The following is a 25,709-nucleotide window of genomic DNA, read 5'->3' as shown; positions in this document are numbered from 1 at the left end:
TATATATATAATATGCCAGATATTGATAAATTCCTGGCAATTTAATTATTCTATAAAATCAAGTAATATGCACAAAAATATTTACATTTTAAAGCAATCTAAAATAATGAAACTGTGTTCCATCCAAAGATTATTCTTGAAAATGATTATGACAATAATTTGCAGAAAAATACGATTGATGCTTGAATGAAAATATTTATACTACATTATGATTCCATTAATTCGTTGAATATTTTGTCTAAGTTAATCAGTCTGTGGCAGCTACTTCTAAACTTAAAACATGATATAACAACATGATGAACTGATTAATATTAGAATTTTCTACAGTTGACAGACATAACTGATTTTTATATATGCCAGATTATATCTTAATATAATATTAGCCTACAGCATCTTTTCATAATTGCTTGCACGTGCATCATATTTGAAATTATTTATTGACTCTATATTGATCATCCAATAAAGTGGAACATCAAATGTAGGTTGCAGATTAGCTATATTCATATTCTTCCCATTTACATTAAAACATATTTCAAAATTTTGTAAAAGAGAATAGTGAAATGCAAAATTGAATAATCTCTGGCAAAAACATAATTTATTAACTAAAATCCAATGAATGAAAGTATTATGATTTCAATTTCTAAATGAAAAGAGTAGTATTAGTTATATGGCACGCAAGAAGGAGTTACTCGAACACTGCTTTGCATCATTATATATGAATATTATACATTCATCGCATCATATGGACTTGTTAAAATAAGAAACAGGAACTTAAGTCAAAATTGATAAATAGAATTTGTTGAAATCATTACATAAGTGCTCTTTGAAATCATTTCATGAGAAAATCAAAAAATCAAATATAAAATTCCAATATCAATTTATCTGTGCAGTTTTAATTACATGAATATGAATTCTGATTGAAAATTATCTTCAAACTAATTTTATTTTTTGTTATATAATTTGTTCAGTACTTTTATGCAATTAACTATATTGTTCATAATTCTATATACGAACTGCATGGAACGGATTACCCTTCTTTTCAAATAGATGTTCAAATTTTATATGTAAAATTTAAAGCAATGTGTAATGTACTTAAAAATCAGCTATTCCCATATTTAATCATAATGTTGTTGAACAAAATTATATGAAATGGAATTGTGTAAAACCTTAAATATTAAACCATACATACTAAACATTTGGCAAGTATTTCATAAAAATGAAGGACAAAAGATTATGTATTTGTACCTCACGATAGGCCTTGTGGTGTGAAACAAATCTTCTCTAATTCACCAGTTGAAGAACTAACAGGAGATTCAACTCTGTCATCTTGTTCAGCTAATTGCTCACTGTAGTAATGAGGCGTGCTCAGGTAATCAATGAGCCGCCGAGGCAGAGGTAGAGTGGGAATAAGATCCCTGCGTACCATCTTCAAAATAACAAATCTGCATGTATGCTGTAAGCTTTGAACCTGTTTAAATCTCGACACTGGATGAAGAAGTTGCACACGCATTGGACCTAACACTGGCCGCCGATGAAGAAAAAATAAGTATCGTCCACTACGCGAATGTTCTACTGCATTCTCGATAAAGTCGACAATTGTATGAGATTTAAATTTTGTGCAACTTCCAAAGCTGAAATTACCTAAATGTATGACATAGAAATATTAAAATCATTTAGAAAAATAATGGTGCACAGAAGAATTACATACATAGAAATATAAAACTTACCCTGATCATGCTCTATTCTTACATGTCGCACACAACTGTTAAGTCTAAATGATAAAGAAAAAATATAATGATCATCACTACTGTCTCGTACAATGAATGACCCATCTGGTTCATTGGACAGTATTTTCTCTGCAGCTTCACCAGATATTGGGCCCCAATACCATCCATACTATTTGAAATAAAATTCACCAATTATAAATGAATCTTAATATTTATAAAAATCAAATAGGAAATATAAATTACATACATCTTTTACTTTCTCAATACTAGCAGCAAAATCCATACTGGTATCTTCCGCTGGTTCATCCTCGACCTTTGGTACAGGTGGAGGTATTTGTGGTGGTATAGAAGTTGGACTTTCACATTTAGATACCATTGTTGTAAGCGCATCTTCTGCTTGTTCTACGCCTCCTACATGTCCATTGCTTTTCGGCAATGGCGGTAATGCACGTTTAAAAAAAGGTAGCTTTTGTACAGAGGAATCTACCTCTGAGGTAGTATTATTATTATTAGCATGTTGGTCAGAATCAACACTTTCTTCTTCTTCTACAATTTCACCCTGTACAATGCTATTTCTTTTTTCTACGAAATGGTCCGGAGAACCCAAACGCTTGAATCTAAAGATATTGCAAAGTGTTTGTTTCAGATTTAATGAGAAGTTCCGCTGACTCTTTTTAATCTTCTCCCTTTCAGAATCAACTTTCTCCTTATGTGGTTCTTCTTTTACCTTTTTATGTTTAATACTAACGAACGAATTTTTTTTATGCTTCTTAACATTACCATTATTATTATTGTTATTGTTATTATTATTATTATTGTTATTGTGAATCAGTCCATTGCTATTTTTGTTTGAAATCGGAGTATCCATCGCTGAATCTGTATGCGGGTTACTATATCTATTGTTATTATTTACACTAATACCTTTTGGCATTGCAAGGTGTACAGGTGTATGACTTATTGGAGCTTTATTATCGCGTTTAATTTTATTTTCACTAGAATCACTGGAGCTTGAGTATAGTGTTTGCAAATATTGACGCACTTCGTGTAAAGTCATATGAATTGGTTCACCGATATTATGCACGTGACCATTAGATGTTCGAGATGTATGTCGACCAGATGTACCTGGAACGCTATGTCGCTTTCCATTTCCAGTTTCATTACAGCATACATCTGATAATAGTCTCTGTGATTTAATAACATGAGTAATAGCACGAGGTTTTCCACAGTAATGCCTTGCCTGTTGAATATGGGCTTCTAATTCACTCTGTGAACTAGCAGATACATTTCTTCTTCTTTTACGATGATGTCTATGACGTTTAGGCCTTTGCGGTATTCTAAGATCATGCAAAGGTCTAACTACATCTATTGGTACAGTATAAATGTCAGAATCAAAGGGCACATTGTACATATCACTAATCTCACTGGTCGTTAAAACATCATGTGACATAGCAGAGGTGATAAAACTGCTATCATCTGCTTTATGACTCAGACCTGAGGTATTTATTGAATTATGAGAACTGGATAAACGAGAAGAAGCTAAAGAACATCGTGAATTTGGACGATTTAAAGTGTTATATGGAGTAATCAAAGTGGTAGCACCTTGGCATGATGAAGGAGTTAACAAGTCTGTGGCCCAAAAACGTTTTGGATTGTATACACTACGAGTTACCACTGGTACATGATTTGTCGCAGGTGCTATTCTTCCTTCTGGCCATGATATTCTACAAGATATTAGAAGTGCTTCTTCAATCATTGACTGTACTAAATTTTCAGCATAATCATCTATTAATTGTGGAACTTTTTGTCTCATTAATCGTGCATAGCTAAGAATCGGTGCAGATGAAGATTCAGAATTAGGAGGAGAAGGGCTATCTTGAAATTCTGGTGGAGGTTTAATTGCTACATCAACCACTTCAACTTCTAATTTTCCATCAGCATCAGTCCATCCTGGTCCTTTTTTCAATGTATTAAAATTTTCACCACACATACCATCTGAATAATCAAAAGAATCTTGCGATAAAGATTTACTTTCTATATCGCTTTCTTGCATCTAAAATAAATATAATTTATTTACTTAGAACAATACTTTAAGCTTTTAATATATATATATTAGTTTTATGTGAATATCAATATTATATTATAATAAATAATACCTCGATTGCAAGATGTGCTCTAACTGAATCGCTAGAAATGGACCCTCCAATTCCACTGCTACCAAGATCACTGAGAGGTCCAGTAGCGCTTAGTGAACATGACGGTGGAGAGTCCATCTCAATACTTTTAATTTATTTGGTTGCTAAAAGATTTATAGTAGCAAAAATTTTTGGAAGTTCCACATTGTCCCCTACAATATTATAGTAGAATGTGATGTTTTTAATATTACTAGTTAATTTCATATATCATGGAACTTTATTAAATTAAATGAAAGTTAATTTTTTAATGAAATATGAATCCTTACCTGAAAATAGCAATTACAGGCAATACGCAAATGTCTCATGATCTTCATGTTTACATAAGTACTTGTACTTTTCATATGGTCCATTATGAATAAGAAACTGAAAGAATATTTTTAAAAAAAATTATAGTGTAATCAAAATTTATATTTGCACAATAGTATCTGACATATATAATATATATATATATATGTATGTGTATATATCATATATATAACATAGTTACAATATTTACGTAAAAGTTTGAAAAATTTGTCTTTTAAAAGGAATATATTTTGCATTTTACAAGTTTTTAATATTTAACCTCTGATTATAAATGATGTATAATTTCTTTTGGAAAGTGGAACCGAATTAATATAGGTGAAGTAAAAAGAATCGCCAGAGAAAGACATTTTTACGGAAAATATTAGTACTGTCAAAAGATATATGACATAAAAAAACAATATGTCTTGATATCACTCTATAAAGAAATTTAGACCCACGTTGGTATAGTATGAACAAGAATTAGGATATTCCTTGGTATGATTCATCTTTTGGGTGTCTACTGTGCGAAATATTCGAAATATCTTGATCAAGGTACATGCCGTACAATGAGCACTTTAATATCCCGGCAAGGTTGATGTTTGCGTCGTAGATAGTAGTGGACTACGTTTGACGTTTCGAAAGTTAAAAGTGGATTTTACGTACTTATGCTAGGTTACTTGCAACTCGATCGCATTCACGTAATATTCGTCAACGACGCAAAATATTAGAAAAACGTTCATCGTTGTCACATAACGTCCGTTCGACAGACAAATCAATATTTAAAAGACAAACGCGAGTCCTTCACGTTACAGTTTACTCCATGTCAGTTCCGTTCCCACATTCCGTCTGTCATGCCGAGGAAGAGTTCTATTCGAGTACTTTCCGGGATCGACGATGCATTTCACAAAAGGAGGAACTGCAGCCACCAATGTGGTTGCTCAATTCGAAATAGTTTTATGTACGTAGTTAGTCATTCATTTTCAAATGACCAACATTCGCAAATAAAATATTATAATTTTTTTAGTATAAAATGATATCTATTTCTACACATTAATAAATGAATATATAAAATGCTCCAAGCTTTTTTACAATTACTATGAATCTAAAAGTAATGTTCTTTGAAACTAATAATGTTGAAAATAATAGAATACATTAATAGAATCATATTAAATATTTATATTTTATTTCTTACACGTTATGTGTTGATTGCATTTGTTATTGTTATTATTTACGATTTTCCTCTGATTTTTAAATTTATTATATTACTATTCTTCCGTTTATCTTTTTAATGTTGTTGTACATGGAATATTTTAAAAAGTTCCTAGATGAAAATTCACTAAATACCGATAGGCAAGGTGTCGATGGCACTACCGAGTGGGTAAACATTTCTTCAACTGACAATCATGAATTGTAACTAATAATTTATGTGTGTATATTTTCTGCAATTATGATTATGCAAATGTGAAGCATTGCTAAGAATGTCACAGGTGTGCGTGAATGGTTGCCATTGTAGTTGTAAGATATACGCATCTATACAGACAAATATACGTCAACAGTGTGGTTGTGATATTTCTTACACAAATAAAGTGTCAATGAAGATTAAATATCAAAAACAGGTTAACAAATTAGTACTAATTAAATTTACATTAAAAAATGATTTATCTTCATATAATTATTTTTTTAAAGTGATCAAATAATGCGAAACAGCTTGTTTAAAATAGTTTGTAAAAATGCCAAATTTTTTAAAATAAAAGTTGTAAAATTATATGTTAAATATGAGTTTAATATGACATTGCATATTTTTTCTATTCTACATTTAACTTCTTTTTTCTATTTTTTTTTTTTTGCTATTATATTATAAATAAATATCTAATTAAAAAGTAGTAATTATTTTTTATTTGATATAAAACTGAATTATATAATAAAGAAACATCTGAAAATACAACTGAAATTATCATATAATGTGCTTGCAGGTATACTTGCAAAAAATTAGGTAAATAATTGAAAATATGTTACTGCAACAATTCTCAGATTTTTTAAGCCTTATAACAATAGGCATGTGTTTCATACTAAAGATTCCACAAATTTTAAATTTACTAACTTCTAAATCAGCAGATCAAATTTCAATTGTAGGTCTTTTATTAGAATTAACCAGGTAAGTTCATCCAGTATTTATAATACATTAATTTTTGTATTTTAATTTAACTAAAAAAAATATGATTAAATAAATTTCAATTTTATATAAGTGAACTTAATTCAATTTATATTTCTTCCAGCTATACAGTGATGGCTAGTTATAATTTTACAAATGGTTATTCAATACTATCTTATTTGGAGTATCCTGTTATCCTATTACAGGAATATATTTTGATCTTTCTAGTTTTAAAGTATTTAAATAAAATAAATACATTTTCAGTTCTAGTCTCAATGTTGTACATTAGTATAAGTATTTCTTTTGCAATGCAACTTATTCCAAAAGTCGTTCTTACGATTTTGGCGGTTAGTTAATCAATTAACAATAAATTAACAACAATTAATTCGTAACTTATAGTAATTCTTTAAATTATTTTGTAATTAATAGCCATTATGCACACCTATATCTGTCTCAAGTAAGGTTATTCAATTACTGGCAATTCTACGAGCGAAAAATGCGGATACCGTATCACCGACTACTTGGTTTATCTCTGCATTTACTAACTTAAGTAAGTCAAAAAATACCTATCATTCTATGAGAGTCCAATAAAAACATCGATTTTCATTTACAGCGAGAGTATTTACTATATGGATGGATTCAGCGGACAGTTTACTACTAGGAAATTTTATTATCTCTGTGATTTTAAGCTCGAGTATTATGTTTTCCGCTATTTACTATAGATATAACAAAGTAAAACAAGATTAAGAAGCCTCGAAGCAGGTCAAAGAGATCTCGTCAATGACTTAGTCAAACGTATGTGCCATTAGGTCTTTCTTGCTCATTATTTATCAACGAAAAGCAATGCGACTGTGTGATAAAATCTATACTATTTAATAGTTGCATCGATTAAACGATGAAGCAGTAATTTAAACATCGTTATTTCAAAATAACGAGATATTGTACAGAGACGAATATTCGTAGCAAATAAAAAGTCGAACATTCGAAAATTCTATTTACGACATCCCACTCAATCATATACCTTTTTTTTCTCTCACCAGATATCTCCGAGAAAGACGCAACAAATAATTCCTGAAAGAGAATTCGTTAATCATTCAGACCTATCCCTAAAACTGCGAACCTGAGCATGAATCTAATTCCGAGAATCCATTATGTATCCCAAAATTTCTGCAGTTGAACATCTGAAACGAACGCTATTCCTTTCGTTTACTTGCGAATAGACGCAAAGTGGTGATCGAGTAGGCTCGAGGATCGAGAGAGAGTAGACAATAGCCTGCTATGTTGGGCAGAAACAGCATGCACGTGTGTAGGGATACGGAATGGCATATGGTTTCGAAGTGTGTGGACCATCCTTCTAGAATCACCACCCCCACCGGCCCTCTACCACAGACTGCCGGTCCTTGATGACCTCCGGCCTGTCAGTCTAAACCGAGAAGCCGCTCAGGCATCATCAGCATTTCGGCGTCTCTCTCGCCGCATTCTCCCGAAGAGAGAACGAGAGCGAGAGAGGGACAGGAAAAGAGAAGAAAAGAAAGGAAGAAAGAGGAAAGGGGAAATAGACAGGGCGACGATAGTTTCGAGAGAGCACGCTGCATTAAAGGACGAATCCCATCAGTGGTGCCGACGGTGGCGGGCTCAATCTGTCCACTGTCAGGATGGCGAGGTGGTTGCTGGTCGCTTCATTGGCCAGCTTGCTGGTCCACCAAACGAGAAATGAAATCCTGACGCCACCGTATTTCAATTTAGCTGAGGGCAAGGAGATCATCGCGTCAGCCACGTGTGGCGTCGACACCCCCGGCCCAGAACTCTATTGCAAGCTTGTCGGCGCGAACGCTGATCAGCACGAGGACATAAATCTGATACAGGGTCAGGTCGGTATACCTCTGTATTCTTTCTTTCTTTATGTCTTCAGTAGGAGAACGATCATTTTCGATCGTTCACGTCTCTTGTTCCTATATTTTTGTTTCTTCTGTGCCTTGTAACTAATAAAGACGATATTACAAAGTGATTTTCGCGAATAAGAAGTCGCTCTAGGCTAGTGAGAGGTAGATAAAACGAGCAATCCATAGCAGGCTCTTTAAACGAATTTCTATCTTAATTATCAAGTTTGATTTATCTTTGGAAATTGCATAGTAATAATATTCGTAAATCTAGGATAGTTATTGGTAATATCTCATAAATTTCGTGTTCATTTGTTCGAGTGTTATCAAGACAGTTATGTATTCAATATTTATCTTAGAAAGCACGTCGCTTGCTCCGAGTCGGTTAGCTGAAATAAACTGTGTTGCGGTCTCGAATCAATTTTATCTATATTTGGTCCTTTCAGTCCAAGAGTTTATCAATTTTTAGACAACCGACTGCTTACTCAACTACTTCCTTTCCTTCTTTTTTCTTGATAGCGGTGTAGAAAGTATATAAAAATTACGAGCAATAAAAAGAATCCTAATCTGCTTTCGCAGATCGTTATTTTAATGATACAATTTATATTTTTAACATCTTGGCTGAAGCATTTTCCTCTTCGTGTGATATACCGTGCACTATAGAAATTAGTGTAAGAGTACTAATATATCACTCTTGGAATTGCGATAAGGAAAGATTGTACTATTTGCTTATACGAAGACGCGTGAATGAAATCATACGTTTCATTAATCGACTTATTAATGCAAATAATAATCAAGACAAGCTATGTGTCATAATTCAGCTATTTTTCTCTCGAGATCGCTTTAAATAATTATTTCTGTCGTGTGCGATCGTCCGAATAAATCTACCAGAATTTGTTTCGCAATTACCACATTAATTAATATATACGAATTCGTAAACATTTAGTATAATTTACACCTCTGATATCGTTAATCGTCGTTAGATTCTACGAAGTATCGTAACAAATTCAGAGTAATTGATTATGCTATCAAGTAAATGTCATTTTATCGGCTCTTAGTTTCTTCCAACGGAGGAATAAGATTTCTTGGAGCCCTATAACGCTGAATGCAGATTCTAGCTGTAATCCGAGAGGATAATCGCAGCCCTCTTCATCGAAAATTATCCCTGAATATTGTCGTGAGGACAGTCTGTTGTTGTGTTCGAACAAAGAATTCCTGCAGATCGCCTATAAAGCACAGCTGCTCTCTTACTTTCTTATTAAAAATGAAAAATGTATTAACTTTTCACGAAGTTACAGACATGTCTGATGATCTGTCGAAAAGTTTATGTAGGTCTGTAGTGGACGCTGAATTCGTTTCGATTATTTTATCTTCATCGTGTTAATCGTTTTGTTTCTTGGTAACGTATCGCAGAACCGGGTTCTCTTAATCAAACCGGAAATAATAAATTAGATGACCGATTTCGAAGTCGCGTAACGTTAAACCGATCTGTTGTTATTTTATAAACCGCAGTCCTCTTGTCGTTTTATGTTCATCTTCCTCGATATTTCGTTGTTCCACGCGTTGGTCGTCGAGTAATTGATATTATTGGACGATTCATAAATCCAGGATCCCTCGAATGGTCAATGGCCAGTCTGTTTTATGGCATTACGTGTATCTATTTATGCGGGCGAGAGAAAATGCCATGTAGACTAAAAGTGAGAGGGCCGATAAGGAGCCTTTGATAACAGTGACCTCACGATAACACTGGACCATCTTGTCTTTCCAAATTCCGAACGGTCGAACTAACTCGAGTGTCCTACAAAGATTCTTGAAAAAAAATAGTTTCATCCATCTATGGGAATCTCTCGATTTTATTCGCATTTTTCCGAAAGTCGAACACAGAGCGCGAAGAATTTAATTAATCGTTAACATCATATTCGTCATATTGATATTTTATAACGCATTTACGACTTGTGTTTATTATACACCAGATCTTGAAGAAGCTAGGTCGTTGAACTTCTCATTGTTAGATATAAATATTCGACATTTAAAGATCCAAGGCGAGATGTGTGTTGCGCGTTGTAGTTTCAAGGAGCTTGATCCACCATTTTTCCTACGGTTCGACCATTTTGTAGCCGAATGTTGAGAATTTGAGAGATAACATGCCGTCGATACCCAGGTATGCGATTACTGCGATGCGGACAACCCGGAAAAGAGGCATCCACCGGAATATGCGGTCGATGGAATGGAAACCTGGTGGCAATCGCCACCTCTCTCCAGAGGCATGAAGTACAACGAAGTGAACCTGACGATTAATCTCGGACAAGTAAGCTTAAAAAGATTTGCAAATTGCGGCATAACGCTTTACACGTCAATTTTACAAGCCCCATTCCCGTCTCAGGAATTAGCAACAATGGATTCCAAGGATATACTTTATCGGCCATTTTATTTTTCCATGTCTCCTCGATCGAGTGCCCAATGCTTAACGCTAGAACTACCAACCCAGTCAAAATGACTGGTCCCAGAATTTTTGATTTTTGCAATCACCGAACACGTACACCTGCTTTAAGAATAAAATTGGTATCAACTCGTATTAAGAAAGAACTGTAATCGATATATTCACTCGTATTCATCGTATCGCTTGAAATTACTATAATCTGTGCATAGTTATAATTAGGTGCCCACTAAAGATCGGTAGTTCTAGTGTTAAGAAATAAAAATGAGCAAATAGAAAGGAAGGGAGAGAAGTGACAGCAGCAGGAAACAATGAGCCTGTGGAATAACTATTTTATCTGTAACAAATTGCTTTATCACGTAGTAGGCGTTTTCCTGCAAAGCGGGAAAGAATTATCTCCGCATCATTTCCGGAGGACAATAGAAAACACGGGTTTTAGGGAGCGGGTTAATGGTACAGAGAATAGATATTATTTTTATTCCTTCGATCGATCCGAGATTCGAATATTCGAATTTTAAATCCACCGAAATCCATGTTTAATTTAATCAGTGTGTCTGAACGAAATAAAAAAAAAGAGAATAAGATGAAGGAAAAAATAGATTTAAAAAACGATTAAGGAAGCAACGTAGGGTAAAAGTGTTATATTTAAAGCAGCAATTGTAAATGAGTTTGTAGATGCATATTTTCGTTGCAGCCTCGAGGTTATTGTCTTTCTGCTAAATAGCTTCTCAGAAGGACTCATTTACATCGTGCTAACGTTTCTCTCGTGCACTCTCGACCACGTGTCTGGGAATTTCGAAGGAAGGCACGAAGTTGATGTTCCAAAAACCCGTGGTCGACACATGTGTTTCTCAGTCCTTACTTTTTCTTGCATACTCTCGTGTTATGCCTCTCAGAGAGGAAGCAGGTCTCGTGCATCGAACTTGAATCACATTTTCCATAGAATAACGCAAGCTCTAATTTATTCTCGCGATGCAGCTGTCAATTATTCTTTCGCAAGATAGAGACCCATCTTGGCCTAATCGAAATCTAATCGAATTAGATTATGACAAGAAAGATAAATGAAATGAACGAAGAAACTGAAACAATTTCTTCCGTAGGAGTTTCACGTAGCATACGTGTACATAAAAATGGCTAAATCTCCCAGACCCGGACTCTGGGTACTCGAAAAGTCGAAAGACCATGGGAAAACCTGGTCTCCTTGGCAATACTTCTCCGACACTGCCAACGACTGTTTGACTTACTTCGGTGTGGACAGTTATAATCCCATCACTAGAGACGACAGTGTCATTTGTACCACGGAATACTCTCAAATCGTGCCACTGGAGGGCGGTGAAATACCGATTTCGATTCTGAATAACCGTCCGTCCGCCAAACATTACTTCAATTCCACTCTCTTGCAAGAATGGACCAGAGCGACGAACGTCCGGTTTCGTTTTTTGAGGACGAAAAATTTATTGGGTCATTTGATGTCGTTAGTACGAGAGGATCCCACAGTGACCAGGAGAGTAAGTGTCTTTGAAGTTCAAGTTACATCGTAATAATCGAATGATAAATAAACAAGAATGATTTAATTGTATTCTAGTACTTCTATTCCATCAAAGATATCAGTATTGGTGGTCGGTGCATGTGCAATGGCCATGCAGATACTTGTGACATAATGGATCCAAAGATGCCAAAGAAGCTGGTTTGCAGATGTCAGCATAACACTTGTGGACCACAATGCGCTACCTGTTGCAAAGGATTTGAGCAAAAGAAGTGGCGGCAGTCCACTGCGTCTAAAAAGTTTACATGCGAACGTGAGAATAATTCTGATACTTTTTACCTAACTGTTTTGTCTGCTGCTCCCTATGCATTCAGAGTTACGCTTTGTTACATGAAGCCTAAAATTCCTGTACAGCTTGCAACTGTTTCGGTCACTCGGACGAGTGCGAATACGATCCGGAAGTGGACGAGAAACACTTGTCCCTGGATATACACAACAACTACGAGGGAGGCGGTGTGTGTCAGAACTGTCGAGACAACACTGAAGGGATCAACTGCAATCGCTGTAAACCGAAGTTCTACAGACCGCGAGATAAACCCTTGAACGCGACTGATGTTTGTCAACGTAAGCTATTACCTCATTAAAGCAATAATGTTATTAATGTAAGATATTAGAGGGTATCTTTCATGCTATCAATTTTTGTCTTTTAATAGCATGTCAATGCGACGTGTTTTACTCGACCGGAAACTGCGCGGACGCCACTGGCAAATGCGAGTGCCGAAAGGAGTACACTTCAGAAAATTGCGACAGTTGCAGTTTTGGATACTATGGGTATCCAAACTGCGTGCCTTGTCAGTGTCATAGGAATGGAACCGATGGAGATCACTGCAAGGCCATCGATGGATCTTGTCCCTGCAAGTCGAACTATGCCGGTCATTATTGTGACCTTTGTGCAGAAGGATATTATAACTTTCCCGAATGTTTACGTAAGTAACATAATTAATCGTTATAAACTTTGCTACTGTCGTAACTTGTATTATAAATAATAATACAATTGGCAGCCTGTAAATGTAATTATTTGGGCTCCCTCAACGAGGTTTGTGATGTACTTTCTGGCAATTGCACCTGCAAGAATAATTACGGTGGAAGAACGTGCGATATCTGTGAAGATGGCTACTACAACTACCCTCAATGTACATGTGAGTGTTCAACATATTATTATATCAACTATTAATACCATTATTCCAAATTAAATTATACGTGGATCAAAATTTAATATTATTTTTTCAGTCTGTAATTGTGATACACGTGGAACCAAGCCTGGTGTTTGTGATAAGTCAGACGGATCTTGCTTATGCAAAGAAGGGTATGGTGGCCCAAGATGCGACCAGTGCATCAGTGGATATTACGGATATCCAAATTGCAGACCTTGTAACTGTAGTACGATAGGATCATCCACTATTAGCTGCGATGCTACCGGAAAATGTTCTTGCTTGGCTAATTTTGCTGGAAGAACGTGCGAGCAGTGCAGCCCCGGGTATTACATGTATCCAGAATGTATAGGTACAAACGATTTCTATTTATAACTGTTACTCATTTAAAGCTCATGCTTGCAGTATTCCCCTACTCTTTTGTAACAAGAGAAACCTGGCAATTTGATGTTGGCTAATTCCCAGCTTTCATCATAAAACATATATTAAGATAAAGGAAAAGTGTTAACCGTTCAAGGTCACTTTTCAAGCTTCTATCTTCATGTAATTCAATTTTGAATTACATGCAAATATTATCGACGCACAAATAAATTGAAATTTATTGTACTCCTAGCTCTATAAATACCTAACACTGATAATCCTGTTCTAATCATTTAGCTTGCAACTGCGACAGTCACGGTTCAATCGGCGCATCTTGTGACGCGGAGGGTAAATGTCAGTGTCGTGAGAATTTCAATGGTGCAAGATGCAATCAGTGTAAAGAAGGCTTCTACAACTTCCCCACTTGTGAGGGTTGTAACTGTGACCCAGCAGGTGTTGTGGAAACTTTCCAGGGGTGTGGCACTTTACCTGCCGGGGAACTTTGTCAGTGTAAAGACCGCGTTGAGGGTAGAATCTGTAATCAATGTAAACCACTCTATTGGAATTTGCAGCCTTATAATCCTCAAGGTTGCGAAGGTAAATGGAACAGCTAAGCTTTCAAAATACGTTAAAAAAATGTAACACAATACGTAATTATAAACTTTTACTTTATTTCATTTTAAGAATGTCAATGTAACATACCTGGTGTCATTGGAAATATTGGTGAATGCGACACGAAGACTGGTCAATGTATCTGCAAACCCGGGGTAACAGACAGAAGTTGTAATCAATGCGTGGATGGTACATACAATCTTCAAGAGAGCAATTTCTATGGTTGTACAGGTACATAATTCATGTATCATGTATCAGTGGCAACAATTATTTCTCAATGTATATAAATCATGTATATTTTTTTTTCTTAGATTGTGCTTGTGATATTGGCGGTTCCGTCAATTCTGTGTGTGATAAGTTAACGGGTCAATGTCAGTGTCAACCACGAGTTACAGGTCTGACATGCAAGGAACCCCTAAAAGCCCACTATTTTCCGACACTTCATCAGTTCCAGTATGAAGCGGAAAATGGAAAAACGCCTAGCAATAGTCCGGTTCGTTATGGTTTCACTGAAGAACACTTCCCAGGATACAGCTGGAAAGGATACGCAGTGTTTTCTGCTCTTCGGGACGAGATCATCTTGAATGTTTATATTCAGAAATCGTCTCTCTATAGAATGGTCCTTAAATATGTGAATCCAAATAATGAACCGATCCTTGGAACGATTACTATTACCCCCGAAAATCCATCAGAAGTGGAGCAGCAGTTTAAAGTCAATTTCAAGCCAACCGTAAAACCGTCGTTTGTAACTGTCGCAGGACCTCAAGGCAACCTTCCTTCGGCCATGGTTATGAATCCAGGACATTGGTCCGTTAGTATTGCTACCAAGAAGAGTCTTTTCCTCGATTACTTTGTGCTTCTTCCATCCGAATATTACGAGGCAACCATCTTAACTCAAGATGTTAATATTCCTTGCGAAGTTGGTTATAAAGGACTCTGTAGACACTATGGTTATCCTAATTTGACGATGTTTGATTCTGTTCATGGAGCTGGTGGGTTCTTGAACGAAAACAATGTTAGAATTCCTCTAACTGAATATTTTACCGATACAGATATACTGCGTGAAATTAATATAGATAAAATTCCGTTGATTAATGAAAGACAGGAAGAAATACATTTCGATCTAAGAGTCTCGAAACCAGAGCCACATGTCCTACTGGTAACTTATGTGACACCTAAGGATGAGAATTCTACGTCAACCCTTCTCATAGAGGCAAACACTGTTGGTAAAGGAAAGGCTACTCTGTATCCTTGCAAGTACACCAGTATTTGCAGACAAGTAGTGACTGACACTTATGGCAGAGTAGCTACAATGAACTTTCCCACGAATTATATCAGCTTAATTTTAACTGGAGAACCTACTTCGAATGTAGCTATAGATTCTGTTGTCGCCATTCCTTATTATCAATGGTCATTGGATTATGTCAAACCAAAATCGATATGCGTTAGAAAAGATGGAAAATGCGTGAAAGGACAATTCCCGGGTGCAGCAGATGCCAAAAAAATTGAGTTCGAAACCAACAGCACAGTATCTGAATCCGAAAATAGGCCTTTTGGTATTTACGATAATACTACTAAATTAATCTATCTGGATGACAAAAATACAATGGTAGATATTCACGCAAAAGTCTTACAGCCTGGAGATTATACTTTTGTTGTGCAATATTATCAACCAGACTATCCAGAGTACGAGCTTGACGTGTTAGTACAAAATGGTAAATTCTATGAAGCGAAGATGTCTGTTCCTCATTGTCCTAGCAATAGCGGATGTCGCAGTTTGGTTAAACAACTTGACGGTAATGTTCGATTCCAATTAATCGAGAACTTCATGATCACCTTCAAGGAGAGTGTTGGCAATGGTATCTGGCTTGACTATATCCTAGTTATTCCAACAGACCAGTACAACGAAAAGGTTCTGAAAAAGATTCAATTTGATCAGACAAAGGAATTCATCAAAAAGTGCGGTTACAATCATTTCCACATTAACGTTACCGAAGAAGGCTTCTGCCGTGATTCGATTTTCTCCTTGACAGCCAATTACAACAACCGTGCTCTACCATGTAACTGCGACATTAATGGAACCATAAGCTTCGAATGCGAAAAATTCGGCGGACAATGTCCGTGTAAACCAAACATTATTGGAAGACGATGTGAAATTTGCAAAACGGGATTCTACGGTTTCCCTAACTGCAAGCCGTGCAATTGCCCTAGTATAGCTCTTTGTGAACCAAAGACAGGTGCCTGCATTTGTCCATCAAGAGTCACGGGTGAGCGTTGCGATCAGTGTGAAGTGGGAACTTATGGATTCCATCCGATCATCGGCTGCGAAGAATGCAACTGTTCTCCTCTGGGAGTAGTCGATGGAGACCTGCAGTGCGATTTTCTGGATGGAAGCTGCAGATGCAAAGAGAACGTAGTAGATAGACAATGCGACAAGTGTCGACCTGGTTACTCTCAATTTCCATACTGCGAGAAATGCGACTGTGATATCAGAGGGACCACTGCGAATATCTGTGATCAATATACAGCAGAATGTTTCTGTAAGGAAAACGTTCAGGGATTAGCCTGTGACGTGTGCAAGGAAGGCACTTTCAATATCCAGGAGAACAATGAGGAAGGTTGTACGAAGTGTTTCTGCTTTGGAAAGACCACCAGATGCGTGTCAGCAAACTTGTATAGAGCCCACATGACCGATCTGACTAATTGGGAGTTGGCTCTGTCTAATGAGAAAGGTAGCAATATAACGTTCTTGGCAACGATTCCACACGAGTTCAATTCGTCTAGTATTGCAATTGATCTCATTAATAATGATACGTCCGGAAAGGTTGTGTACCTCTCAGCACCAGAGACTTATTTGGGGAAAAAGTTGACCTCCTATGGAGGATTCTTGAATTACACAGTTTATTATAGCACTGGACCGTTTGGTAGTGCTGTTAGTGCGCCTGATGTGATTCTCCAAGGTGTCGACACGACATTATTCTACTATGCCGAAGAACAACCACCATCATTCACGAACTTCCAAGCGTCTTTAGAATTAATTGAAACAAACTTTTTGACTTTAAATCGTCTTAGCGCCACGAGGGAACAGTTGATGGTAGTTCTCGAGGATCTTCGAGGAATCTTCATCCGTGCTACATACTGGGACCCCAGCATAGCTGCTTCTTTATCATACGTAACATTGGATATAACAACGGAGACCTATTCACCTCAGTATAACGTTCCAGCTAGTAGTGTCGAACAGTGTCAATGTCCACCACGTTATCAAGGACTTTCCTGCGAGGAATGTGCTCCAGGTTATTACAGAGTAGACTCCGGACCTCACGGGGGCTATTGTGTTCGGTGTGAGTGTAATGGACACGCGGATACCTGCGACGTTGACACTGGCATATGTTTGGTAAGATAATTCGGTATTTTACTAACGAATCTAAATTGCATAAATCTTCTACTTAAATCCCTTTTCTAAGTTGAATAAGCCAATTAACAAAAGCTTACATTAGCATTGCGAGACTGCGTTATCGTGTTAAATTTATTTCTTTGTTCGCTCACAAAGTTTTGTTAAGATTCAACTTAGAAAATGTACTCCACTTTGCATGCAAAAATCTCAAGACTATTAAGCAACTTTCTCACTGCAGAACTGTAAAGATGGTACAACGGGAGATCATTGCGAATTTTGCGAGCAAGGCTACTATGGAAATGCTACCGGGGGAACCCCCACCGATTGTCTCATTTGTGCCTGTCCTTTACCCGTCGCGTCCAATAATTTCGCCACTGGCTGCGAGGTGAACGAAGAAGGAACTAAGATAAGCTGCGATTGTCTTCCTGGTTATTATGGTGCTCGCTGCAAGGCTTGCGCTGCAGGTTACTATGGGAACCCGGAAGTATACGGCGAGTATTGCAAACCATGCAAGTGTTCCGGTAATATCGATACCAACCAAATCGGTTCCTGCGATTCTAGAACTGGAGAGTGTCTACATTGCTTAAATAACACCTATGGGGAAGCTTGTAACCTCTGCGCACCAGGATTCTATGGCGACGCTATTGAGAGAAAAGACTGCCGTAACTGCCTATGCAAAGAATGCGGAATGGAGCACTGCGACAGCTACTCGGGCCAATGTTTCTGTCGCGAGAACGTAATCGGAGAACAGTGTGATCGTTGCGCAGATGATCACTATGGTTACGATACGTGTGAGGGTTGCAAAGCATGCGATTGTGGAATTGCTTCTGATAGCAGTCAGTGCGACGAGGTCACGGGTCAATGTAAATGCAAACCTGGTGTCACTGGGCGTAGATGCGATCAATGCATCCCAGGATACTGGGACTATGGACCGGAAGGATGCACCTCCTGTGAATGTAACATTGGATACTCCGTCGGGGTATCTTGTAACACCACCACTGGACAGTGTAGTTGCCTGCCAGGTGTTATCGGAGAGAAATGCGATCACTGTCCATATAGGAACGTATTAATACCGGGGCAAGGTTGCTTCGTCTGTAACTCGTGCACTGGAAACTTGTTGGATGTTACAGACGAATTGGCGGACATGTTGAATCCTGTTTTCGAAGAATTTAATACGATGGCTGAGAGCTACTTCACTAATCAGAGACTGAAATTTGTCAATGATACGGTAAATGATCTGTATCCCGAAGTGAAGCTGTTAGATCCTAACAGAGTAAACTTCCTGCCTCTGCAAAACGAGGTGAAGAGACTAGGGTCGGAAGTTGCGAACCAGAAGCGCGAGATCGATTACAGCGCCGAGGAGAGCGTGAAATGGAAACTAGCCGCAGAGAATACTTTGGAGGATATGAACTTCTTCGACAAAGATGTGATCAAGGAGATAAAGCTAGTCAACTCGACAATTTCAGAGGTAGAATCTCTAGCTTTGAATATTGAATTGGACACTGGCGCTAAAGTAGACAGCGCATTGAAAGAGGCTGCAGACATTCTAAAAAAAATCCAGGGAGTATCATTTGTTAGTTTTCGGGACCATGCAACCGACCAGGCGGATCAGGCTAACATTCTGGTGTCGGAAATGCTCGACTACAACATACCGGTTGACGTTTTGTCTTCGACCACAGATAGCCTCAGTCTCAAGGTTAGAAATGTGACCGATAAATTGGACGACCTCCTCGAAATCACATGGAAGGTTCAGGACCTAGCTAATCTAGTCGATAAATTCAATCAAGAGAATAGACTTACAGCTGAGACCGGAAACTTTGACGTCGTGAAGAATTCTACTGCAGAAGTGAATGAAGATTTAATGGCCGGGGAAGAATTAAACAGAAATGCCAGTCAGTATTTCAACGAAGCGGATTATAACGTAGAAATATTGAGAGAAAACGCAATAGACGATTCCACAGAAATATTAAATACAACGATTCTGCAAAATGATCAACTGTTGATAGACTTGACTGATCCAGTAAATAATGCAAACGAACATGCAGAATATCTTTATAATCGATCCTTAGATTTGGATAGCCTTTTGACTGACACGAGGAACACCGATGCTGTGAAAGCTGTTTCAGCTTATAGGAATATTGGAACAGCAATTGAGGATGCTCGTGAAGCTGCAAACGACGCCAATGATGCAGCGATAAATGCAACCACCATGTCGGATGGTATCAAAGCGAGGATGACGAATTCGAAAAATGCAGTTTTACAATTATTGGAATCAGCCAATGATACTCTGGCAAAAACAATGGGAAAACCCGAAGAAGACTTGGACATTGCCCAAATTGATGCTGCCTTCATTTTCGATCAAAATAAGCGCAACAAGGAACTATTGGACAACATCGACAAGATCCTTGCTAGTATTCAATCTCCTTCTTCAGCAGTGACGCAAAACGCTATGGACGACGTTATGAAAGTAGAGAAGGACATTAAGCTTTCCGTCAACATCATGAATGGTATTGTCGATAAAATTCCGGAAGACTTGAAGGAAACTAAGCAACTGTCGAAAAACATCTCAGAATCGATTCGTGATATATCTCAAGCGAAGAAGCATCTGGACGTTGTGAACAAATTCTTTCCAAATATTACCGAATTGTTAACTAGTTTGAATGTAAATCAGAAGACGATAGATACCAATGGTAATGACTTGCAGAGCAAGATCGAAGCGTTGAAGATCAAGGTCGCGAACGCCAGAGAACTGGCAGACCGTTTCAAAGTCGGCCTAACTTTCTACAGGAACACTACTCTTGAATTAAAGAATCCTGAGAACCTTCCTCTACTGGCTACGTCTACCAAGATATCTCTGTACTTCAGAACGAAAGCGACCAATGGTTTCCTCCTTTATCTAGGAAACGAAGAAAATGCTAAACTACCGCGCTCAAAGACCCACGATTTCATGGCGTTGATGATCGAAAGCGGCTACCCAGTACTCATCATGGACTTGGGATCGGGACCTGAGAAAATTATCAATAATAAGTTCGTATCGGATAACGTGTGGCGTCAGATAATCGTGGAGAGGACCGGCAAGAACGTAAAACTAATTGTCCGTGAGGACATCGGCGAGGGTAAAGATCGATTCTATGAAAAAGGACATGTCTTACCTGGATCGTATTCGATATTTAACGTAGATCAAGAACACTCGAAGTTATTCGTGGGTGGTTATCCGACGTCCTTCAATATGCAGAACGCTGTAACTGCGTCCTCGTTCGAGGGTGAGATGGAAGAACTTGTGATAGGCGAAGATACACCGGTCTCCTTCTGGAATTTCATTGATGGAGAAAATAATCAAAAGATAGCGCTCGAGAGGGATAAATTAATTAACTTCCAACCTAGTACTGGTTATAGGTTCGATAAACATGGCTACGCTATTTTGAACAAGAGAGATTTCCAGATCTCGCCGGATAGTAAGAAGTTCAGCATTAAATTGAATTTCAAGACGTTCGCAGAAAATGGGCTGATCTATCTGATGGGTAAAGGCAAACAATTCCTGTCTTTGGAAATGAGGAATGGTCACGTACTTTATCAGTATGACCTCGGAGATGGAGCGACCAGTTTGATGTCCATGAATAAATTCAACGATGGAAACTGGCACAACATGGAGGCTCTTAGGTTCGAGAAAACAGGCGTTCTGAAGGTAGACGGTGTGGATGTGGTGAAAACTAAAGCGGAAGGAAATAGCAAGACCTTGGTTTCCTTGGATAACATTTATTTCGGAGGATATCCACCGAATGCTAAACATCCTTACGAGCCTGTGACCAACGATGGTTTCGAAGGTTGCATCGACGATGTGGTCATTCTAGATACAATAGTCGACTTGACACGCAACATTCAAGCCTTCGGTGTGGTTCCTGGTTGTCCAGTACGGGTAATGTAACATTTTTTATGACTTACACGTTCTCTGTTTATTGATTTACAAATATTTCGATATAAAATCGATATCAAACGATCCATATGGTCCATATAATTAATTTAACAAACTTTGGAAGGGCGTACGATACAATAAATTTACCATCATTCTAGACAGAAATCGTGTTGATATCCGTTACAATTGTAGTCACCAAAGTAATTTAATTGCACTCTCCCCCTTTGTTTTCTTTGTTTAGTTTGCAAGTTTGGTATCTTTCGAAGAGAACGCACCCGGCTACGTGAGATGGCATAATATCTCCGTGCCGGACGTTCTTCAAGTGAATCTGAAGTTCAAGACGTTAGCAAACGATGGTCTGATCTTCTATGTGACTGATCATGAGAAAGGTGTGGTTAGCTATTTATCGCTGATCGATGGTATTCTTGTCTTCAATAGTCAGGGTGAAGAACTGCGAACGAATTCTGCGGGCATCAAATTTAATGACAACGAGTGGCATGTGATTACTGCTACCCACTTACGCGAATTTCTCAAGCTCGACATCGACGATACGAAGAATTATAGTTCAGATTTAGAACCACCTGTATTACATATACCTTATGGCAGTTTATATATCGGTGGTTTACCAGCCGCCTTTGGTATCCCACAAACCGGCGCCATGACACCATTTGTCGGGTGTATCGGAGATGCAACATTGAACGGAGTTATAATTAATTTCGCGAATACAACGGAGAGACCTCACGCACTCCTTGGAAAGTGCAAATTGGGAGATTCATCATGTAAGGGATTAACGTTAATATTTAGACAATAATTAACGAGCTGCAAGCTCGCAAGCGTTATTTTAATGTACGTATACCCATTTACAGCTGCGCCATCTCTATTTGGGCCAGAACCAAATATTCCACCACCTCCTCTATTGCCCACAGAAAGTCCAGACGACATTGTCGAAGTATCTACCCAGATTAGTGAGTATAGTGTCATAGATAGTACGAATAAGTATAGCGAAATAAATTAATCTGTAACCTACGATTTAATTTCGTTAGGTATAGTCGAAGTTGATATAGATAAGATAACGGATGAAGAGGAACCACCGTTGGAAGGACGCGGTCACCATCAAGAGGATGATATTACAACTACTGAAACTACTGCTTCGACTCAGAGAACAACTCCGTACCATGTTGGACAATGTCGGTTACCATATTATCCGGCTACAGATCCTGCAATGGAAAACGCTTGGCGATTCGGTGCGTTACCTTAACGTTATTCTAAAGAAAACAAAGAAAGAAAAACAATTTTAATAAGTAAAACGCTTGGCGATTCGGTGCGTTACCTTAACGTTATTTTAAAGAAAACAAAGAAAGAAAAACGATTTTAATAAAAGAATGATATCGTTTCTAGGTACTGCGATAAACAGTAGATTGGAATATAGGTCTTTGAACGGCAGGTACAAAGATGACTATGATTTCCAAATCGATGTTAAAACGATGGCTGACGATGGAATTATTTTCTATACTTCGGATCTTTCTAACCAGAATTTGATTGCTGTGTATATTAAGGATGGAAAGGTAAAGTATCGAAGTGCAATATAAAATTTAGTATCTGTCCAACTGTTAAATAATCTAAACAGATTTAAAAAGAATATTCGAGATTATGCATATTTGTTTGTTTTCATGTTCATTTAACATCGAAGCATAATTGTTAACACAAATATCCTTTTCTTGTGTTTACTTGTTTAGAATATTGTATTTTCTTTAAGGTACATTACAAATTTGATTGTGGAAGTGGACCTGCCCTATTGACCAGCGAGAAGAAAATAAATGACAATGAATGGCACATCGTAATATTTAAAAGACAACAAAATTATGGACAGCTTATTGTCGACGAAGATGAAGCAGTTACCGGATATTCGCAAGGGACAACAGAAACTATGAACGTTAGTCCACCATTTTATGTAGGAGGAGTACTTCGAGACATGTCTAATAAAGTTCTCAACATGATTGTAAGTAAATTATCCATATAAGTTCTTATGTATTTAAAAGTATACTTATATCAATTTTTAATGGAAAACTATTTATTAATTACAGGGTATGAATCATACGTTCAATGGATGTCTAGGAAATTTCATGGTAAATGGGCAACCAGTTGGAGAGCCCGCAAATAAAGTAGGCGTGATTTCATGTTCAAATCGAGTCGAACCGGGATTATTCTTCTACCCGGGTAATGGTAGCAATCTCTTCAGAGCAGGTATATATTCTTAAATAATCAAATTAACATTGCTGAAACTGTGAATAACAATTCTTAATCGTGTGGCACTAGTGGACAGATTCACCGTTGGGAAAACAATTGATATTCAAATGGATATCAAACCACGTTCAACATCTGGTCACTTGTTATCTGTTCATGGAAAACGGGATTACTTGGTCTTGGAAATAATTAATGGAACTGTAAAGTTCCTTGTCAAAACAGCGAAAGGATCGATAGAGACCTCTTTCGAACCAACGAATCCGAATTCCTTATGCGATGGCAACTGGCATAATATTCGAGGTAATATTTTATTAAAGTTCTCAGTATGTTATTTTTTCTTAATGAAAGGTATGAAAAAAAATAAATAATATTTCTATTTATATATCTGTTATGCAGCTGTTAAACAGAAGAATGCCGTACTGTTATCAGTAGACCATAAAGCAGCCATGCCAGGAATCGGCGGTAAAAATGTGGTAGGAGTAATGTCGAGACATCCGATCTTTATCGGTGGTCATCCGTCACTTGGGGCGAAATTACGGGGAAGTACTTCGCAAGCACAATACGTTGGGTGCATCAGCAACATTCATATCAATATGAGACCTATTCACCTGGGTCCTGAACGTGCTAACGGGCAAGTTATTGTGGGCGTATGTCCAACAATATAAGAATTTTCAAGAACTTAAAAGTGCACTTAAAGTCAATTAATGTAGCGTTGCAATTCTTTTTTTTAACAGTCTTCCAATCAATTTTTGCATGTTTCTCAATTAAAAAAAGAATGATTCAGAGATACAACGTTACCTGTTCATTTTTTAATGAAAGTGTTTATTTTATTATATTAAGTATCTAATTACTCGAAAATAAATTTAAATTATATCAAGTGCCACAACTCAAGGCTTTTAACCATCGATGTATTAAAATTTTGAGAAAACTGTTGAACGATCTTAACGTGCCTTTTAATACAAATTTTCGAGAAATAGTGTACAAGAAAAATTTTTCGATAAGTATATAACCTCGTTCGAAAGCACAAAAGACTGAACGTCGTTTTCTCCACTTATAGTGGAAGATAGAACAACGTATACTCTATTACGCATCCATCAATGGTTATTTAATAACTCGAATAAGCTATTTTACTACATTTCATATTAGGCGAATTACAAGATTTTGAAGTAAAACCGAAATGTTAATGATAATTATTCCGAATGTATTGTAATGCGCAACCAAAGAAAAGTATATTATACCATAATAAAAGTCATAAGTTCATATCACCAAAAAATTGTGACTTTTTTGTAAACATAGAAACATTTAGAAAAATTAAGATGCTAAATAAATAAAGTAATATAATTAAAAATATTCGCAGCATGCATTTTTTTAATTATAAATTATTCAAATATAGCGGGAATGCAGTACTCCTTTTAATTTGTCATTTAATTTTATTGCATTCTTCTTGGTGACACACCTATAGTGGAACCTGAAACTTCTGTAGCATTAGCATACGCGAATATATTAGAATAAAGTAAGCTATATTATATCAAATGACTTACGATAGATAAAATCAAATTTATTATAGTTATAACAACTATTAACCTGTATATAAAATTGTTTACAATCTCTGAGTACACACGTTGAGGAAAGCTCCGGGCAAAAATAATTTTCAACATTTAATGCATTGAGTGCTAAAAAACCTAATGTACTACAAAACTTTTAACCTTCTTACACTTATTTTAAGTTGAAAAAAATTTGTATTACTTTTTATGTTCTTTTCTCGCTATCGGGATTTAGTTATAAAATATATAAAAAGTAAAAACAAATCCGATGT

At 36.9% G+C, this 25,709-nt stretch overlaps 3 protein-coding genes across 4 annotated transcripts; 2 read left to right on the top strand and 1 right to left on the bottom strand.

Annotated features, from left to right (window-relative positions):
* Nucleotides 1–1,209: 1,209 nt before the first annotated feature.
* LOC108547249 (uncharacterized) lies at nt 1,210–5,085 on the bottom strand. Of its 2 annotated transcripts, none has more exons than XM_017899686.1 (6): nt 4,663–5,085; nt 4,186–4,282; nt 3,881–4,071; nt 1,975–3,777; nt 1,728–1,896; nt 1,210–1,641 (listed from the first exon to the last, which is right to left on the bottom strand). In XM_017899686.1, exons 3-6 carry the CDS (start codon nt 3,995–3,997, stop codon nt 1,247–1,249), a joined length of 2,484 nt encoding a protein of 827 aa, XP_017755175.1. In that variant the 5' UTR covers nt 3,998–4,071; nt 4,186–4,282; nt 4,663–5,085; the 3' UTR covers nt 1,210–1,246. The 2 variants fall into 2 exon arrangements, with proteins under 2 accessions (XP_017755175.1, XP_017755174.1); XM_017899685.1 differs by having other exon boundaries at nt 4,868–5,085.
* Nucleotides 5,086–6,213: 1,128 nt separating this feature from the next.
* LOC108547259 (mannose-P-dolichol utilization defect 1 protein homolog) lies at nt 6,214–7,129 on the top strand. The gene is made up of 4 exons (XM_017899697.1): nt 6,214–6,359; nt 6,481–6,703; nt 6,786–6,906; nt 6,970–7,129. The coding sequence occupies exons 1-4, from the start codon at nt 6,214–6,216 to the stop codon at nt 7,101–7,103; spliced, it is 624 nt and encodes a 207-aa protein (XP_017755186.1). The 3' UTR covers nt 7,104–7,129.
* A 668-nt stretch (nt 7,130–7,797) lies between these two features.
* Nucleotides 7,798–24,577, top strand: LanA (laminin subunit alpha). The gene is made up of 20 exons (XM_017899703.1): nt 7,798–8,227; nt 10,398–10,544; nt 11,774–12,181; nt 12,259–12,472; nt 12,574–12,783; nt 12,873–13,145; nt 13,221–13,358; nt 13,450–13,722; nt 14,028–14,327; nt 14,415–14,573; nt 14,654–17,736; nt 17,975–21,652; nt 21,891–22,428; nt 22,516–22,614; nt 22,693–22,893; nt 23,048–23,214; nt 23,406–23,648; nt 23,734–23,893; nt 23,966–24,193; nt 24,290–24,577. Exons 1-20 carry the CDS (start codon nt 8,012–8,014, stop codon nt 24,556–24,558), a joined length of 11,004 nt encoding a protein of 3,667 aa, XP_017755192.1. The 5' UTR covers nt 7,798–8,011; the 3' UTR covers nt 24,559–24,577.
* The last annotated feature ends 1,132 nt before the right edge of the window (nt 24,578–25,709 follow it).

Source organism: Eufriesea mexicana, unplaced genomic scaffold, assembly GCF_001483705.2.
Source record: "Eufriesea mexicana isolate 0111107269 unplaced genomic scaffold, ASM148370v2 scaffold925, whole genome shotgun sequence".
NCBI classification, from domain to species: Eukaryota; Metazoa; Arthropoda; class Insecta; order Hymenoptera; family Apidae; genus Eufriesea; species Eufriesea mexicana.
The sequence above is the reverse complement of the archived record's forward strand: the minus strand, read 5'-3'. Positions and strand labels throughout refer to the sequence as shown.

Coding starts and splice junctions, on each gene's coding strand:
- LOC108547259 (XM_017899697.1), top strand. CDS start 6,214: ATGTTACTGCAACAATTCTCAGATTTTTTAAGCCTTATAACAATAGGC. Junction 6,704..6,785: donor TCGTTCTTACGATTTTGGCG/GTTAGTTAATCA, acceptor TGTAATTAATAG/CCATTATGCACACCTATATC. Junction 6,907..6,969: donor CTCTGCATTTACTAACTTAA/GTAAGTCAAAAA, acceptor TTTCATTTACAG/CGAGAGTATTTACTATATGG.
- LOC108547249 (XM_017899686.1), bottom strand. CDS start 3,997: ATGGACTCTCCACCGTCATGTTCACTAAGCGCTACTGGACCTCTCAGT. Junction 3,778..3,880: donor GAGCACATCTTGCAATCGAG/GTATTATTTATT, acceptor TATTTATTTTAG/ATGCAAGAAAGCGATATAGA. Junction 1,642..1,727: donor AAGAATAGAGCATGATCAGG/GTAAGTTTTATA, acceptor TCATACATTTAG/GTAATTTCAGCTTTGGAAGT.
- LanA (XM_017899703.1), top strand. CDS start 8,012: ATGGCGAGGTGGTTGCTGGTCGCTTCATTGGCCAGCTTGCTGGTCCAC. Junction 14,574..14,653: donor CAATTTCTATGGTTGTACAG/GTACATAATTCA, acceptor TTTTTTTCTTAG/ATTGTGCTTGTGATATTGGC. Junction 22,615..22,692: donor CGAAGTATCTACCCAGATTA/GTGAGTATAGTG, acceptor TAATTTCGTTAG/GTATAGTCGAAGTTGATATA.